This window comes from Hordeum vulgare, chromosome 7H (genome assembly GCF_904849725.1).
Source record: "Hordeum vulgare subsp. vulgare chromosome 7H, MorexV3_pseudomolecules_assembly, whole genome shotgun sequence".
NCBI classification, from domain to species: domain Eukaryota; kingdom Viridiplantae; phylum Streptophyta; class Magnoliopsida; order Poales; family Poaceae; genus Hordeum; species Hordeum vulgare.
In genome coordinates this window covers 207,175,801-207,195,958 of record NC_058524.1, presented here as the reverse complement: position 1 = coordinate 207,195,958, position 20,158 = coordinate 207,175,801, and the positions used below count along the sequence as shown (strand labels likewise).

The 20,158-nt window shown below is 43.4% G+C and overlaps 1 protein-coding gene across 1 annotated transcript; it reads left to right on the top strand.

Moving 5' to 3' along the window:
* The first annotated feature begins 16,466 nt into the window (after positions 1-16,466).
* Positions 16,467-19,715, top strand: LOC123409381 (peroxidase 55-like). The gene is made up of 3 exons (XM_045102303.1): positions 16,467-16,843; positions 18,583-18,774; positions 18,881-19,715. Exons 1-3 carry the CDS (start codon positions 16,607-16,609, stop codon positions 19,454-19,456), a joined length of 1,005 nt encoding a protein of 334 aa, XP_044958238.1. The 5' UTR covers positions 16,467-16,606; the 3' UTR covers positions 19,457-19,715.
* Positions 19,716-20,158: the final 443 nt, after the last annotated feature.

The window sequence follows — 20,158 nt, the reverse complement described above, 5'->3', positions numbered from 1 at the left end:
TCGCGATCCAACGCACGGCTTAAAAACTACGGGCGTCTTAAAAATATGCATTTTTCTAAGAATTAGCAAAATTCCTAGCATAGATAAAAGGAAAGAATTGGGCTGAATCTGAAGCAAGAATGTGGCAGGGATTAAAAAAACACAGGGAAATAATATGGGCCAACTGGGATTTGAACCCAGGACCCTGGGTCTCTCTACAAGACGCAAGTCAGTATGCTAGCGTTGTGATTATGTCCAAAATTTGAGCACTCAGCTAGATAAAACTGAACCGTGGGCGAACATAAATCATCAATATATCACAAGGAAAAATCAGGGTGAGTGGGATTCGAACCCCAGATCCCTTGGATGAAAACGAGCGGCGCTAGCCACTGGGCTACGGTCGTGTTTGCGTCCAACTACGGGTCCTGTGAATTTGAACCATATCAAGGTCGAGACTTAAGTCTTCCACGAACGCATCGGGATCTCACCTTCAGATGCAGCAGACATACGCGATGGCGAGGCTTGCTGTCGGCGGCGCGAGGCATCTCCAGCGACGCGAGACGGAGGACGCAGCTGCAACATGCTTGGGGTCGGGAACGGGCGAATCCGCCATGTGCAGTGCGGATCCGTTGCCTTGGAGCTCCAATGGGAAGAGGCGAGGCACGAGCGACAGTGTCGGCTCTGCAGCTAGCGCCATGGCTTCCTGGGCCTGGAGACATACACACAGAGAAATTACGGAGAGAGAGAGTGAGGAAGAACAGGAAGGGGGCATAGGAAGGAGAGGGTCTGATGGGGCTGTTCTGGGAGGTCAACAGCGGCGTCTGGAGCTCCTGGAGGCAGCGGGTCGACGAGAACCGGACGGATCTGTGGCCACGGCAACGGTGGAGCTCCGCTCTGAGGTGTGTCATGGAAGATCGGGGCACAACGAGGCGGGACAAAAAATCAAGCTTTGACCATGGCTCCTGGGTGACAGGGGCTTGGGTGTGGTGCTCCGTGACAGGAACCTGCTTGTGGTCTCACTGGATCGAGAAGAGGAGGGGGAGCTGCGACCTGTGGGTTGGGTTGAATCGGGCAGAGGAGGTAGCTGCCTCGATCCAAACTAGATCAAATGCTGGTTGGGCTGGGAATGAAACCGAGGTGGGTTGGATCAGATCCCAAGGAAGAAGAGGTTGGAAGCGGAACACAGAATGGGAGGATGGGACAGATCGGGTCTAGGGTTTGCCACATAAAAATAACATGGTTGGATGGGTTTAGACCCTCCGATCTATATCGGACGGTCCGGATTAAATAGGTTAGGGGAGTCCAATGGGCAAACCGATGATGATTTGCGGTAAAACGGGGTTGATCCGGATCCAACGGTCACGACCAACCGGTTCGGGTTTTGGGAAGTTTTCTGACTGTGCTGCGCGTAGGGTCGATGCACTGTGCATAGGGGCTAGGCGGAGATGAGAGGGAAAACGGGCACCCGGCAATGATTTTTTTAAAACACCGACAACCGTCTGACGGTAGAACGAATACGGTGCCGCTACGGTCGACCGTTCGGGTACCTGTCGGACTCCGATCGCGATGAAATTTGACAGGCGGCCTACCTATATTAAAATAAGACCGCATGTCAAATCTTAACCCGATCAGAGAAAGTTTTACGCACACTTTTGAAAACAAGGTATGACGATGCTGCGGGCGCGTGCGAGTGTGGTCGGGCTCAGAACGGACAACGACGAGAACCGGCAACTAACAACGGATGCAAGTTTGAAAACTGGCGGCAACGGAGATGCCGATGCAATGCAGATGATGCGACTGATGCGATGATGATGCGACAAAAGAAAATAGACACATGACGAAAACGGAATTGAAGGGGAATCTTCTAGAACGTCGGTCTCGGGCTGTCACAGTAGAAGATATTCGTTACAATGTTTATTGGTTCTTACATGTATACCTGTTTAGCTTTCAAAGAGCCAACTTACTTTGTCTTCTCCTTTGTGTTTGCCTGCAGATTCAGCTGAGTCCAATGCACGAGCTCTCTTATTATCGTTCACATCGTTCGATCGTGCAAATGAAAGGCGACAATGATGATATATCATGAAGTGACTGAGACTGAAAAGCTGGTATGAACTCTATCTATTTTGTTTTTGTAAATATGACTAGCTTATCGACCTAGATTCAGCTTTGGTGTGAGAAAACCATGTTTATAATGACAACTTAGAGATCATAGTTTCTGATGCCATGCTTATTTAGCTGAGAGCTTATAATGGTTTGTCTTGAATGCCAACATAGATTTTGAGATGACTATGATGTAGTATGATAGGATGGTATTCTCCTTTGAATGTTTCAAGTGGCTTGACTTGGCACATGTTCATGCATGTAGTTGAAACAAAATCAACATAGCCTCTATGATGTTCGTGTTCATGGTGATTTATATCCTGTTCATGCTTGCATTTAATGTTAGTCAAACTCATTGCATCTTGATGACTCTTGTCGCTCTCTAGTTGGTCGCTTCCCAGTCTTTTGCTAGCCTTCACTTGTACTAAGAGGAATACTGCTTGTGCATCCACTTCCATAAACACAAAAGTTTTTCCATGAGAGTCCACCATAGCTACCTATTTGCGGTATCTACCTGCCGTTCCAAGTAAATTTGCATGTGCCATTCTCTAAACCTTCAAGAAATAATCTGTTTTGCATGCCCGAACCGCTCATGTGCTGACAAGGGTCTATTGGTATCTTCCATGCTAGGAGTGTTATCCTCGACATGTGTTTATTCACTGTCATTCATGAGAAAGGGGCCGGTAATTGGAATGCCCAGTTCCACGCTTATATCGAAAACATAACTGTAAAACAAGACCCCCCCCCCCGGATTGATGTTAGTATGGACGGTACCCGAGGATTCGGCTAGCCATGGAGTGTGATTGATTGGTGGTGGGGGAGTTAAAACTTTACTTTTCTGTTTGGGAACCGCCTATAGCATGAGTAGCATGGGAGATATTGAGAACTCTTGGTCATTGCATTGACAATGAAAGCATGCCACCCAAAATTATTATCTCTGTTTTCAAAGCTTGAGCTCTGGCACCTCTGCAAATCAATGCTTCCCTCTGTGAAGGGCCTGTCTATTTATTTTCCTATCGAGTCATCCTCCTCTTATATAAGCACCAATTAGAGAGCACCTGTGTCATTTTTATGCTTTGCTTTTGATTGATATTGAGTATGACTATGACTGGATCTTCGTTGCTATGAATTACAATGTTTAGTTAGCCCTTGATCTTTGAAAGTGCTCGGCATTTATGTTTTGCGGTCTCAGAAAGAGCTAGCGAGATACCACCTATTCATATTGCTTCATGCTTGTTTTGATTGAAGTGTTGGTATTTGAAACTCATTATTATTTGCTCGTTAGCTGATTATGCCATTGATATTAGCTTACCGTGAGACCTTTGTGTCATTTGCTTATGTGGTTAACTTGTGATCTTGCTGAAATTCTGGTTATGAGTTAGACATAGTTGCAACAACAAGATCAAACAGAGTTTGTCAAAGTTGTTCTTTCTCTCTCAGTTTGTCAACTGAGTTGCTTGAGGACAAGCAAGGTTTTAAGCTTGGGGGAGTTGATATGTCTCCATCGTATCTACTTTTCCAAACTCTTTTGCCCTTGTTTTGGACTCTAATTTGCATGATTTGAATGGAACTAACCTGGACTGACGCTGTTTTCAGCAGAATTGCCTTGGTGTTATTTTTGTGCAGAAATCAAAGTTCTCCAAACGTCCTGAAAATTTACGGGGAGCATTTTTGGAAAATATGAAAAATATCTGCGCCAAGTTCCACCTGAGGGGGTGGGCCAGTGGGCCACAGGCCCTGGCTCTGCCACCACCCCCTGGTGGCGGTGGGCAGTCTTGTGGGGCCCACACGGCTCTGCCGCCCCCAACCTCAGGTCTATAAGTTCACTTTCATCCCAGAAAAAATAAAAAGAGAAGTTTTCGTCGAGTTTATGATACGGAGGCACCGCCACCACCTGTTCTTCATCTGGAGGGCAGATCTGGAGTCCGTCTTGGGCTCCGGAGAGGGGAAATCGTCGCCATCGTCATCATCAACCTTCTTCCCTCTCCAATTACATGAAGCTCTTCGTCGTTCGTGAGTAATCTATTCGTAGGCTCGCTGGGCGGTGATGAGTAGGATGAGATCTATCATGTAATTGAGTTAGTTTTGACGGGGATTGATCCCTAGTATCCACTATGTTCTGAGATTGATGTTGCTACTACTTTGCCATGCTTAATGGTTATCACTAGGGCCCGAGTGCCATGATTTCAGATCTGAAATTATTATGTTGTCACCAATATATGTTTGTTTTAGATCCGATCTTGCAAGTTGTAGTTACCTACTATGTGTTATGATCCGGCAACCCCGGAGTGACAATAACCGGAACCACTCCCAGTGATGACCATAGTTTGAGGAGTTCATGTGTTCACCAAGTGCTAATGCGTTGGTATGGTTCTTTATTAAAAGGAGAACCTTAATAGCTCGTAGTTTCCTTTTGGACCCCGCTGCCACGGGAGGGATGGACAATAGATGTCATGCAAGTTCTTTTCCCTAAGCATGTATGATGACACACGGAATGCATGCCTACATCACATTGACGAACGGGAGTTAGCCACTTATCTCTCCGTGTTATAACTATTGCATGATGAATATCATCCAAACAAATCACCGACCCATTACCTACGAGTTTGTCCTACTGCTGTTGTTACTACCGTTGCTACTGTTGTTACTTGTTTTGCTCTGCTGTTGTTACTACTGTTGCTACTGTTGTTACTTGTCTTGCTCTGCCGCTGTTACTTGTCTTGCTCTGCTGCTACTATTGCTACTACTATTGCTTGCTACTGTTGCTACTTGCTACTGTTGTCACTACTGTTGTTCCTTGCCACTGCCGTTACTCGCTACTTTGTTGTTACTACTTTGCTTGCAGATACTAATCTTTCAGGTGTGGTTGAATCTGACAAATTCAACTGCTAATACTCGAGAGTATTCTCTCATCTCCTTTTTTGGCGATCAATAAATTTGGGTCGAATACTCTACCCTTGAAAACTGCTACGATCCCATGCGCTTGTGGGCCGTCAACAACATTCTTCTAGTTTCGATTGCCGGAGAGTGCTAGCAGCATTCTTCTGGTGTCGTTGCAAGGGAAGGTCTGTTGTTATGGAGTCAGCATTTTTCTGGCGCTATTGCCATGGAAGCACAGCTGACATCAGCCATCCTAAGAGAATTGATCAAGATTCTCAAGGAATTAATGCTGATACACCCAGTCATCCTAAGGAGAAGAAGAAGGATGATAGAAACCTACATGTCAGTTCACCAAATACTGTCACACCTGAAGAATCAAATGATATTTCTGTGTCTGATGCAGAAACACAATCTGGTGATGAACATGAACCTGGTGACAATATGAACAGCGATGTTCATAATGATGCTCAACCTAGCAATGATAAGGATGTGGAGATTGAACCTACGGTTAATCCTGATAACCCACAACCTAAGAGATACGATAAGAATGACTTCACTGCTAGGAAGCATGGTAAAGAAAGGGAGCCATGGGTTCAGAGACCTATGCCCTTTCCTCCTAAGACATCCAGGAAAAAGGATGATGAGGATTTTAAGCGCTTTATTGAAATGATAAGACCCGTCTTTCTGCAGATGCGGTTAATTGATATGCTCAAAATGTCTGTGTATGCCAAGTACATGAAAGATATCGTGACTAATAAACGGAAGATACCAGATCTTGAGATCTCCACCATGCTCGCCAATTACACTTTCAAAGGTGGAACTCCTAAGAAACTTGGTGTCCCGGAGTGCCCACTATACCTTGCTTCATTAAAGGAAACTACGTAAGAACTGCCTTATGTGACCTTGGAGCCGGTGTTAGTGTTATGTCGCTCTCTCTTTATCGTAGACTTGAACTAGATAAGTTGACACCCACTAAAATCTCTCTACAAATGGCCGACAAATCAACTGCTTTCCCTGTTGGTATTTGCGAGGATGTGCCTGTTGTGGTTGCTAACACCACCATCTTAACACCACAAGCCCTGTAGCTGCGGCCCCCCTGGCGGCGGCTACCAAGCTTGTGGGGCCCACAGGGACCCCCTCCACTCATTCCAGCTCCCATCCTCTTCTTCTACCTCCAGAAAAAATCATTCTGCAGCTCAAAACCGTGTTCTTGCTCATTTGGCTGAGATTTTCGATCTCCTTGCTCAAAGCACCATTCTCCGAACCGTTTTGGGGAAATTACTCCTTGGTAAGTGACTCCTCCATTGGTCCAATTAGTTTTTGCTCTAGTGCTTTATCCTTCGTGTATTCTTGCTACCTTGGTGACCCAGTTCTTGAGCTTGAAATGTTGATTTTAGTTGGTCCCAAGTAGTTTTAGCGCGTGATACGGTCTCTAGGCACTAGTAGGAGTAGTTGCTACAAGGTGTGGTTGGTCTTTATTCACTTTTCTCTTGAACTTCAAAAATTTCAGCAAAAGGAAATTATGTTCAGGAGGAAGTTTCATGGTGGTTCCTCAAGTAAGAAGGGTCCCCGTCTTTCTATTCGGGAGCCCGATCCTTATCAACTAAGGGACGCACCGGTACAACCATGTGAATGGCCTTCCGATGAGTTCATGATCGAAGCAGGCTTCAAGGATGAGTTTGATACACTTGTACGCAATGTCGGGTTAGAAGAATTCCTCTCAGATAAATGTGAACAGTATGCTATGCTCACTGCCTCTTTCGTGCGTAGATTTAAATTTTCAGTTGGCCGTGACTCATCCATACTGTTTGATCTGTATGATAAATCCTACACCATGGATTTAGAGGATTTCAATAGGATTTGCAAGATACCCGATGGGGGTAGTCTTAATGATCCTGCTAAGTCTTTGGTTAGAGATTTTGTCTCTAGTATAACTGTTGGAGAAACTAGAGACATCACGCAAGCTACCATAGGAAGCATTCATTTCCCTGCCTTGCACTACTTTGCCCTCTTCATAGGTAGATGCATTAACGGCAAGGTTGCACATTGTCGCCTATGCACATCCGACCTTAGTATCCTTAAGAGCACAGTAATAGGTGACAGGAGCTTCAACATGGGAGCTATAATAGCAAGGAGGCTGAATAATAATGCCATTGATGGGGATTTCTTTGGTGGAATTTATGCTACGCGCTTAGCAAATTTTCTTGGAGTACCCATCCGTTCAGGAGACTCCCCCCCTCTCCGTACAGCCTACCTGGATCGTGTCGCTCTAACACGCTACCAGTTCCTTGAGAGGGATGATGAATCCCTCCTATACCGTTTGATATTTAACTGGCAGTGTGTTTTCCATATTACCCTTCCTGCTCCTGCTCTCTTTGACTTTCAGGTAAAACGGAGATATTACATAACCAGAGGAGAGGCAGAGGAGTATGAGAGGGAGGCAAAGGCTGCTCGTCTCTGTGAGGCAGCTATTCAGGCAGTGGCAGCAGCACTCCCGTATAACACCCATTGTGATTTTGGGTTTTGCCAAGACGATCCATGGGAGTAGACCAAGCTAGGCCAAAAGCCTAAGCTTGGGGGAGTACGTGTTCTCACCGACTTTACATTCATGCTTATGCTTTCACTTTGTTAGCCGGTGTTTACACTTTGCCACTATATTATCCATGCTAGTTTATTTTCGTTTTCTTGTTTTCTTGTTTTGTGTCCTTTTGAGAAAACCCAAAAAGATTTTCCTTTCTTCTTTTGCTTGTTGGGAGCTTTCCCGTGAAAATAGTTTTCTTTTTCTTTGGGTCAAGGTAGAAGATATTGGTTACAATGCTTAGTGGCTCTTGCATGCATACCTCTTTGTCTTCTCCTTTGTGTTTGCCTGCAGATTCCAGCTTTAGTCCAATGCATGAGCACACTTATTATTGTTCACATCGTTCGATCGTGCAAGTGAAAGGCAATAATGATGATATATGATGAAGTGACTGAGACTGGAAAAGCTGGTATGAACTCTATCTATTTTGTTTTTGCAAATATGACTAGCTTGTCGTCCCAGATTCAGCTTTGTTGTGAGAGAACCATGTTTGCAATGACAACTTAGAGATCATAGTTTCTGATGCCATGCTTAATTAGCTGAGAGCTTATAATGGTTTGTCTTGAATGCCAACATAGATTTTTAGATGACTATGATGTAGTATGATAGGATGGTATTCTCCTTTGAATGATTCAAGTGGCTTGACGTGGCGCATGTTCGTGCATGTAGTTGAAACAAAATCAACATAGCCTCTATGATGTTCGTATTCGTGGTGATTTATATCCTGCTCATGCTTGCACTCAATGTTAGTCAAACTCATTGCATCTTGATGACTGTTGTCGCTCTCTAGTTGGTCGCTTCCAAGTCTTTTGCTAGCCTTCACTTGTACTAAGCGGAATACTGCTTGTGCATCCACTTCCATGAACCCAAAAGTTGTGCCTTATGAGTCCACCATACCTACCTATGTGCGGTATCTACCTGTCGTTCCAAGTAAATTTGCATGTGTCATTCTCTAAACCTTCAAGAAATAATCTGGTTTGCATGCCCGAACCGCTCATGTGGTGACAGGGGGCTATTGATATCTTCCATGTTAGGCGTGTTATCCTCGACACATGTTTATTCACTGTCATTCACGAGAAAGGGGCCGGTAATTGGAATGCCCAGTTCCATGCTTAAATCGAAAACATAACTGTAAAACAAGACTCCCCCCGGATTGATGTTAGTATGGACGGTACCCGAGGATTCGGCTAGCCATGGAGTGTGATTGAATGGTGGTGGGGGAGTTAAAACTTTACTTTTCTGTTTGGTAACCGCCTATAGCATGAATAGCATGGAAGATATTGAGAACTCTTGGTCATTGCATTGACAATGAAAGCATGCCACCCAAAATTATTATCTCTGTTTTCAAAGCTTGAGCTCTCGCACCTCTGCAAATCAATGCTTCCCTCTGCGAAGGGCATGTCTATTTATTTTCCTGTTGAGTCATCCTCCTCTTGTTTAAGCACCAATTAGAGAGCACCTCTATCATTTTTATGCTTTGATTTTGATTGATATTGAGTATGACTATGACTGGATCTTCGTTGCTAGGAATTACAATGTTTAGTCAGCCCTTGATCCTTGAAAGTGCTCTGCATTTATGTTTTGTGGTCTCAGAAAGAGCTAGCGAGATACCACCTATTCATATTGCTTCATGCTTGTTTTGATTGAATTTTTGGTATCTGAAACTCATTATTATTTGCTCGCTACCTGATTATGCCATTGATATTAGTTTACCGTGAGACTTATGTGTCACTTGCTTATGTGGTTAACTTGTGATCTTGCTGAAATTCTGGTTATGAGTTAGACATAGTTGCAACAACAAGATCAAACAGAGTTTGTCAAAGTTTTTCTTTCTCTTTCAGTTTGTCAACTGAGTTGCTTGAGGACAAGCAAGGTTTTAAGCTTGGGGAAGTTGATACGTCTCCATCGTATCTACTTTTCCAAACTCTTTTGCCCTTGTTTTGGACTCTAATTTGCATGATTTGAATGGAACTAACCCGGACTGACGCTGTTTTCAGCAGAATTGCCATGGTGTTGTTTTTGTGCAGAAATAGAAGTTCTCGGAACGTCTTGAAAATTTACGGAGAATATTTCTGGAAAATATGAAAAATACTTGCCCAAAGATCCACCGGAGGTGACGGGCCAGTGGGACACAAGCCCTGTAGCCGCGGCCTCCCCCCTTGTGGCGGCTACCAAGCTTGTGGGGCCCACGTGGCTCAGCCGCCCCCAAACTCAACTCTATAAATTCCCTTTCGTCCCGAAAAAAATCAAGAGAGAAGATTTCATCGCGTTTGCGATACGGAGGCGCCGCCACATCCTGTTCTTCATCTGGAGGGCAGATCTGGAGTCCGTTTTGGGCTCCGGAGAGGGGAAATCGTCGCCATCGTCATCATCAACCTTCTTCCCTCTCCAATTCCATGAAGCTCTTCATCGCTCGTGAGTAATCTATTCGTAGGCTCGCTGGGCGGTGATGAGTAGGATGAGATCTATCATGTAATCAAGTTAGTTTTGACGGGGATTGATCCCTAGTATCCACTATGTTCTGAGATTGATGTTGCTACTACTTTGCCATGCTTAAGGCTTGTCACTAGGGCCCGAGTGCCATGATTTCAGATCTGAAATTATTATGTTGTCACCAATATATGTGTGTTTTAGATTCGATCTTGCAAGTTGTAGTTACCTACTATGTGTTATGACCCGGCAACCCCGAAGTGACAACAACCGGAACCACTCCCGGTGATGACCATAGTTTGAGGAGTTCATGGGTTCACCAAGTGCTAATGCGTTGGTCCAGTTCTTTATTAAAAGGAGAACCTTAATATCCCGTAGTATCCTTTTGGACCCTGCTGCCACGGGAGGGATGGACAATAGATGTCATACAAGTTCTTTTCCCTAAGCACGTATGACGACACACGGAATGCATGCTTACATCACATTGATGAATGGGAGCTAGCCACATATCTCTCCGTGTTATAACTGTTGCATGATGAATATCATCCGAAAAGTCACCGATCCATTGCCTACGAGTTTGTCCCACTGCTGCTGTTACTTGTTTTGCTCTGCTGCTGTTACTACTGTTACTTGCTGCCACTGTTACTTGCTGTGCTGCTACTGCTGTTACAACTGTTGTTGCTATTGTTACTTGCTACTGCTGGTACTTGCTACTGTTGCTACTTGCTACTGCCGTCACTACTGATGTTCCTTGCCACTGCCGTTACTCGTTGCACTGCTGCTACCTGCTACAATACTTTTTCTCGCGCCGTTGCCGGGAAAGAATATTTCCCGTCCACGGGCAACTTCTGGCACCATTGATACGACAGTTAGGAATAGTCTGCCTTGTCACCAGATTGTTTCTGGCATCGTTGTTATCATACTATTTTGCTGTTGACACTTTGCTTGCAGACACTAATCTTTTAGGTGTGGTTGAATCTGACACATTCAGCTGCTAATACTTGAGAATATACTTTCACCTCCGTTGCACGGACCAACAAATTTGGGTTGAATGCTCTACCCTCGAAAACTGCCTCGATCCCACGCGCTGGTGGGCTATTGCAAGACAATTTCTAATTGTTGAGCAATTGGGAGCAGCTCTTTTCTGGCTCCGTTGCCGTGGAGGCATCAAGTCAGGAATAGTTGCACGTCAGCAGCATTCTTCTGGCGCCTTTGCCGGGGACTGCTAGCACTTGCTCATGAAGGCCTCGGGCATTTGAGGAAGCCCGTCATCGGAATATACAAGCCAAGTTCTACAATGAAAAATTTCCACTAGCATATGGAAGTGATAAAACAAGAGACTCTTTATATGAAGAACATGCTGCCACTTTGAGGCACAAGTGTGGAATAAGAGGTAGTAGCACTGTCCCTTCTCTCTTTTCACTCATTTTTTATTTTTATTTTTATTTTTCTTTCTTTCCTTCCTTTTTATTTTTTATTTTTCTTTTTCTTTTCGTCTGGAGTCTCTTTCTGACTTGTGGGAGAATCATTGACTCCATCATCCTTTCCTCACTGCGACAATGCCCTAAATAATGATGATCGTCACACTTTCATTTACTTACGACACAACAAGAACTGATAGGATGAAATGACTCTATATGAATGCCTCTAGCAGTGTACCAGGATGTGCAATGATCAAGCATAACATGTATAACAGTGATGAACGGTGGCTTTGCCACAAATGCTATGTCAGCTTATATGATCATGCAATAACAATGATGAATGCTGGCTTTGCCACAAATACTATGTTAGCTTATATGATCATGCAAAGCAATATGACAATGGAAGTATAAGTCATAAGAAGTGATAGTGGAAGTTGCATGACAATATATCTCGGAATGGCTATGGAAATGCCATGATAGGTAGGTATGGTGGTTGTTTTAAGGAATATGTAATGAGGCTTATGTGCAACAGAGCGTATCATGTCACGGGGTTTGGATGCACCGGCGAAAGTTGCACCGATCCTCAAAGTGGGAATGGGCAATGCATGGTACCGAAGAGGCTAGCAAATAAGTGGAGGTGAGAGTGCGTATATCCATGGATTCGCAATAGTAATGAAGAAATCACATACTTATTGTAAGATTTTATTAGATTTCTCGAAGCAAAGCACTACTCGCATGCCCCTGGGGAGGAGGTTGGTACGAGTTAACCATCGTGCATCCCCGACTCAAACATCATTAGGATTTTAACGAGAAATAAGTATGCTCACAAATCATCACCATGCCATAAAAATATTTTGGAGAACATCAAGTTAACACCTCTAATTCATGATACCTATATTAACCAATGATCATGCACTCATGCTATTTCACATTACCACATTAATATCATTAACCTTGATTTCTTTTTATGTGCTACATGTGGTTCTGATTATTTTGATTACGCACTCATTGAATACCTATTATTTTTGAACTAATCTTATAACCCATGAAAATTACAATCGTTGTTTATTAAATATCAAACAAATACAAGTGAAGAACGAGAGTGCAATTATCTCTTAAATATATGTACGCCATCATGCTCTGAATGATATAAGTGAAGTACTAGAGCAACTGCTAAGCTCAAAAGATATAAGTGAAGCACAAAGAGTGTTCTAATAAATCATGGTGATCATGTGTCTCTCTCAAGTTGGTGTATTGATAGAATTATGATTGTGTAAAACTAAAAACAAACAACGAACTAAAGCAAACGACGCTCCAAGCAAAACTCGTATCATGTGATGAACAAAAATGTAGCTTCAAGTGACATACTGATGGATTGAGACAAAAGAGGGGATGCCTTCCAGGGCATCCCCAAGCTTAGACGTTTAAGTATTCCTTAGAATATTACCTTGGGGTTCCTTGGTCACCCCCAATATTTGGCTCTTGCCGCTCCTTATTCCTTCATCCATCACGATAACACCCAAAACTTGAAAACTTCGACACACAAAACTCAATAGAAACTTCGTGGCATCCCTTAGTATAATAAACATATCAAATACTTTGGTTACTGTTATAAATTGATTCACATTTAATTATTGCATAAGGTACTTTAACTTCTTCCTGACTTATACCCCCCGATATAATCCATAGCATCATCAATAGAAGCAAAAAACAGAATTTGTCTAAAACAGAGAAGTATGTAATGATATAGTTAAGTACCGTACTTATGTGATTCTAAAAATTCTTACATATTAGGAAGATGTGGGGGAATTTGTATAGAAGTACTGTGTAAAAAATTCAGATAAAAAAGTTGTTCTGGTAAAATAAGAGAAATTCTAGACTCGACTCTAAAGTTTCTGCTTTTTGCACTGCATCAATTCTACTATTATCCAAGCCATCCCAAGGGCTTTTCTTGGCACAAACACTAATTAAAACACAATAATTATATAGGCAACAATCATGTTATCATACACGAACATAAATAAATGATAACTATTGGGTTGTCTCCCAACAAGCTCTTTCTTTATAGCCATCAAGATAGGCTTGAGATTTCAATGATGCTCACATGAAAGATAATAATTGAAGCACAAATAGAGCATCATATGGCATGTAAAATACACATCTAAGTCTAACATGCTTCCTATGCATAGGCATTTTTAAGTAAACAGATTATCAAGATAAGAAGTATCTAGCATATGCATGTAGGAAAGCATTAACAAGTTGAACATCAAGAGAGGTAAGTGAGTACCATAAAAATTTCTATAACCATATTTGCCTATCATAATAATTACATGTAGGATCATTTTTATATTCAACAATATATCTATCAAGCAAAATTATTTCTCCATGATACACATGCATAAAAGTTTCATAGTCTTCCAAGATAGTGGGATTAACATCAACTAAAGTCATGACCTCTCCAAACCCACTTTTATCAAATATTTCATAAGACTCATCACTCTCGAATGTAGTGGGACCATTATTACCTAAAGTTGACGCTCTTCCAAACCCACTTTTAGTTGTATTGCAAATATCCTTATCAAAAAATAGATTCATCATGAACCAAAGAATTTTCAAGATCACAAGAAAAATCATGATTATCACCCCAATCATGATCATTAGTACAATTGATATTCATAGAGTTTATACAAACAAAATTGCAATCATGTTTTTCATTCAATAAATGTATCTCGATACCATTTTCATTATGAGCTATTGGTTTACAATAAGCAGCAAGTTTAAAAAGATTAGCAAGTGGATGAGGATCCATTTATCTTAAACTTTTTCTTTTACTTTATGTTTTTCTGTGACAAGATAAAGATAGCATAGGTAAGAAAGTAAACTAGCAAAGATAAATATATTTTTTATGGACTAGGCAAAAAACAACAAATAAAAAGAAGAACAAGTGAATGATATCTTGTGTGAAGTTACTTGATAGTAGGTTGATGATACTCCCCGGCAATGGCGCCAGAAATCCTTCCTCATACTTGTGATCTGCGTTGGGTTTTCTGTGACGGGGAACGGGTGATGCAGAACAATATAGGTAAGTATTTCTGTTAGTAGAGAACCAAGATTTATCGAACCAATAGGAGTAACAACCAACCCCGTCTTCAGCAATTGTACACAAGAGAAACAAACACTTGCACCCAATGCGGGAAGAGGATTGTCAATCCCCTTGTCTCGTTATTTGCAAGTAAGTAGTGTGGTTGGAAGTTGCATAGTGAAAAGTAAATAAAGGTAGGAAGGAAATTGTAGAGTTTGTAAACTTATAAGTGAATAGACCCGAGAGCCATAGTTTGGTATCTCTCATGAAAGCAAGCATATGGTGGGTAGACAAATTACTGTTCCGAAATTGATAGAAAAATGCATAGTTATGTGATATTCACGTCAATGATCATGTGTATATAGGTATCACGTCCATAGACAAATAGGTCGACTCCTGCCTACACCTATTACTATTAATCCCCCCATGGACCGCTATCCAGCATGCATCTAGAGTATTAAGTAAAACAGAGTAATGCTTGAAGAACATTGACATATATGTATATGTATATGTATATGTGGATAAACAGTGCAATACTTTGTATGTTGGTTCTTTCGATATATGGGGATGTACATTGATTTATATGTATATCATATATGTGTGGTGAATTATATATATGTGTTGGCAAGTATATGTGCGGTGAACTATATATCATATATGTGTGGTGAATTATATAAATGTGCTGTCAAATATATATATATATATATATATATATATATATATATATATATATATATATATATATATATATATATATATATATATATATATATATATATATTTGACAGCACATTTATGTATATATTTGCTGTGAAATAATATAAAACAAAAAAATAGGTACTATATGGGCTCTTTGCCGTCTGCCAGCTGATGGCAAAGGTGCCACATGGCACCCAGCTGTGCATCCTGGGGTGTCTATATAGGCTCTTTGCCGTCTGCCTCCAGGGTGGGCAGACGGCAAAGAAGAGGGCATAGAGGAGGGGGGAGGAGGAGGCAGACGGCAAAGAGTGGAGGGGGGAGGAGGAGGAGGCAAACAGCAAAGAGTGGAGGGGGGAGGAGGAGGAGGCAAACGGCAAAGATGAAGTGGGAGGCAGACGGCAAAGAGTGGGGGGGAGGAGGTGGCAGACGGCAAAGATAAAGGAGGAGGCAGACGACAAAGATTTAGGGGGAGGCAGACGACAAAGCCTCCGTTAACCCCTAACGGAGGCAACGCCTGTCGGCTGCCGTCTCGAGCACTTTGCCGACTGCTCCTAAGGAAAGCTGACGGCAAAGCTCTTTGCCGTCCGCTTAGGGGGGGCAGACGGCAAAGAAGGTCCTATGCCGTCGTAGGCTGACGCAGAAATTTTGCCGGACGTGAGATTCTTTGCCGTCCGGGATTTTGTCTTTGCCATCTGTGATGGCAGACGACAAAGAAGCTGATTCCTGTAGTGCATGATGTAGACAAAGAGAATTCAATTAATATGAACTAACCACATCAATTACATAGTCCCTCAGTTCCTAAATATAGGTATTTTAAGAGATTTCACTATGAGTCTACAAATGAGTGAATCTACAATCTAAAATATATGTATATACATTTGTTTATAGTTTACTAGTGAAACCTTTAAAAAAATTTATATTTAGAAACGAATGAAGTAGATAAGATGCTCACAATTACAAACCGCATTCACAAATGAACAATCTAATAATATAACAAATGTGACATCTGTCAAAAGTCACACAAGACCGAAACTAAATACTTCTACACGTCGAATGAAGAGGTGGACCGATCTGAAAATTATGGTGCCATCCATGCTGCATGAAAACCAGATATTACGGCCGAATCAATAGATTGGCCAAATCATGTCGCAATACTTTTTAGCATTTCAGCTTATTTTCAGCGAAAAAAGAAATGAGTTCAAAGTCGTCGGCAGTGGAAACTTTTTCAGCAGAAATTAAGCCGCATTCCGGCCAAATCCTGAAGCGGGTCAGGACCACTATAAAGCATCGCCCTCTCCCCGGGTCTCACCACCGCTATCTTCGCCTCGGTCTCTCCATTTCGTCTCCCCGGTCGTCGTGCCCGGTGTCCCCCTAGAGGCCGGCCTCCTCCCCTTGCATCGACCACAACAGCCTAGGACGGGAGACCCGGCCGTGCTCATGGAGAAACGGAGAAGAAGCGTGTGCGCCGTAGCGGCGGTGGCCCTGGTCGCCGCAATGCTGTCGCTGGGCGAGGCGGCGGCGTACGGCGGCGGCGGCATGTCGCCGGACTACTACAAGACGACGTGCCCGCAGCTGGAGGACATCGTGCTGAAGGAGGTGACCAGGAAGAAGAACGAGACGATCGTCACCATCCCGGCGGTGCTCCGGCTCTTCTTCCATGACTGCCTCGTCAATGTGAGTTCATCATCCCTCCGCCCATGGATCAGACGCCTATATGCTAAGCTTGCATTGGACGCCTTTGTTCTTGCTTTATTTGCTAAACCGTTCGTGCATCTGACTAATTGCTGAGGATTGGGGTGGCTGGTGAAACAGAAGATACTAGAACGAGATGAGCGCATTTGATTGATTCGTCTATCAGCTTTTTATTCCTCAGCAGTTTCTTCTTGATTCTCCAAAATAATAATTCAGCAGTTCTTGTGAGCTCCAACTGTTCTCCAGCTTGCTCGGATTTGGAATAAAGCTAGCGATTCCGCACTTTCTTTATTAAAAAAAAGGGTAAAAGCTGCAAGTCGACACTCCTTTCCAGTGGTAGCTAGCTTGCAGGGCTTCTTCCCACGCTAACTCAGTAATTCTCATTAGCGATTTCTGTTGATGAAATTGCCTTTTTTTCTCTTGAGAACGAACATTAGCACCAAAGAAATGCGATTAGTTAAAGTAAGGGGAATTAGCAGGCAGCTGGAGGTAGAGGGAGGGAGGGAGGTGGAAGGAACAACTCGATCGGCTCGCGTGGTCGTCGGTTGCGACAGCCTATGCTATGCATGCATGTGACAGCGCGACTTTTCACCTGCTATCCTCATTATCAAATTCCCGCCCTGTCGGATCTCTCCGGCCTCGGGCTCGGCGTGTTGGGCGTTCGCCGCAGATCATCATCAACCCAACTCTACGTTTGCCGGCCTCTCCTTCTTATTATTCTTCTTCTTCAGAGAGTGTGAGAAGCAGAGTTGGTTTAAATGCTGAAACTAGTAGTAAGCGGCAAGTTCAGATTTTTATTTTTATTTTTTTTGGATGGACGGCAATCAGCTTGTTCAAAGCTGTGAATGGAGAATAAAGATGGAAGAGATGCCTCTGCTGATTGTCGTGCGCGTAATGATGTTTAGTGCCGCTCTGCCATTCTTTATTTCCTTTTTCTTTGTTGGGTTGACTTGACATGCACATAGTAGGATGCAGGAGCGTGAAGGCATGTAGGCCACCAGTTGTGTCGGACCCACTTGGAGCCTGCCTGTACTTGGATGCAACATAAGCCTTTTCTATCGTTTTCGCCACAATCGAAATCCGGACTTTTCTTGAGGACAACATAATTTGCAATTTGTCATGCTTAAAAATTAGCATGCCAAATCGAACGCCCGAAATAGCAAATTACAATGTCGTCATGAGCATCTTGAGGACAACATAATTTGCAATTTGTCATGCTTAAAAATTTGGCATCAGATTTTTAGCAATTCCGTTTTCTATTGACACATTGTGCTCCTAAAACAAACACGCATCATAAAACCTAACTATCCACATAAGTACTACTCCCTTCGTTCCTAAATATAAGTTTTTTTTATTAATTTCACTAAAAGAGTGCATACGGATGTATATAGACATACTTTAAAATGTTGATTCATTTATTTTACTTCGTATGTAGACCTCTAGTGAAATCTTTTAAAAAACTTATATTTAGAAACGAAGGGAGTACCTACTAATATGAAGATTCTCCTATGTGAGGACACGCATGGTAACCTCGAGAGTAAGCAACCCGAAATGGATTCCCGCAAAATCCGCATCCCGGAAGACTATGGTACTGCTACATTGTCATGAGTTAATCACCGTCAGATACTGCTTCGTCTATATTACCCTTTCAGGCCGTTGCCATTTTCAGTACAACTGTGGGTGGTTATGTTTGCTAACCCCACTTGCAATTGCAATCACAGGGCTGTGACGCTTCCGTCCTGATAGCCTCTCGATCGGCCGACGCCGAGAAGAACTCGCCCGACGACGACTCCCTCGCCGGCGACGGCTACGACACTGTCAACCGGGTGAAAGCGGCCGTCGAGCAGAAATGCCCCGGCGTGGTCTCCTGCGCCGACATCCTCGCCCTCGCCGCCAGAGACGTCGTGCACCTGGTAAGTAGTAGTATACCTCAATCCCTACAACGCCACTAACATTTTCGCTCCATTGTTCTTCAGTTCTGATACTGAAACTCTGCGTGCGTAAATGATTTGGTGGCAGGCGTCCGGCCCCTACTGGACCGTGGAGCTCGGCCGGCTCGACGGCCTCGTCTCCAAGGCCAGCGACGTCGAGGGCAAGCTGCCTGACCCGGACATGCACGTCAAGGAGCTCACCGACATCTTCTACCGCAGCGGCCTGTCCCAGCGCGACATGGTGGCGCTCTCCGGCGCCCACACCGTCGGGTTCGCGCACTGCAGCCGCTTCACCAAGCGGCTGTACAACTACAGCAGCACCGTGAAGCTCGACCCGTCCTTCAACCCGGAGTACGCGAAGCGGCTCATGGAGGCGTGCCCGCCCGACGTCGGCCCAACCATCGCGGTCAACATGGATCCTTTCAGCCCCGTCGTCTTCGACAACATCTACTACCAAAACCTCAAGAACGGCTTCGGCCTCTTCACCTCCGACCAGGTACTCTACGCAGAAGGGGTGTCAAGGAAGACGGTGGAGGAATTCGCCGAAAGCGAGCCGAGGTTTTTCCAGGCTTTCGTCGAGTCGATGATGAAGGTGGGGAGACTAGGGGTGAAGACCGGCAACGGTGGCGAGATCAGGAGAGACTGCACTGCCTTCAACCACTAAATGAGTGACTGTAATTCAGATGTGTTTTTTTTTCTGAGTTTGGTATACATGTACCGTTTCTTAGGAGGGGGTTTTGATAGACATACGCCGAGCTTGATTCTTTTGCATGCGTAAGCAATCCGGTGTTCGAGGGTTGTTGTTTTTCATTTTTCTAAGTTTCTTACTTATTGTTTGTTTTTTGGGTGCATTTTTGTACAGCCTGAAGAGTGTAATGCCATTGATCCATGATTATATCTCCAAAAAAGGTTATTCTGATGAATAGGACAAATGAAGGGAAATGGTTTTGGCTTGTGGTTCATTTTTTGTGTAGGAACAACCTTCTGATTCAGTTTGCCCAAATGCACCTTAATCACTAAGAGAAGAGATGATCTTCTGCGATGTAGGGGTTTCAAAAGATGAGCAAAAGGACAAGACACCAGTTGATTGCTTACGCTACTTGAAGGGCTTCAGACAAATAAAGATGGAGAAGAAGCTAAACCATTCATTTTGCAAAGAGATGATTCAGACAAATTAAACTACTGTACTACCTTAGTTTGATAAAACAAACTGAATTCTTTCAGATTGAAAAATAAACAAGGCGGCATGTTTCTCCCGAGTGATTGTTGAAGCCACCATTTGAAGAAAATTAAACAAGGCACCAATTGTTGAATGCTCCCGGTTATCCATGGATACATATTACAGTGATTACAAATGCCATCTGAA

What these genes read in the sequence shown, in the direction of transcription:
- LOC123409381 (XM_045102303.1), top strand. Translation starts at nt 16,607, where the DNA reads ATGGAGAAACGGAGAAGAAGCGTGTGCGCCGTAGCGGCGGTGGCCCTG. An exon ending in TCCATGACTGCCTCGTCAAT is followed by an intron (nt 16,844 to 18,582) that starts GTGAGTTCATCA and finishes TTGCAATCACAG; the next exon opens with GGCTGTGACGCTTCCGTCCT. An exon ending in CCAGAGACGTCGTGCACCTG is followed by an intron (nt 18,775 to 18,880) that starts GTAAGTAGTAGT and finishes ATTTGGTGGCAG; the next exon opens with GCGTCCGGCCCCTACTGGAC.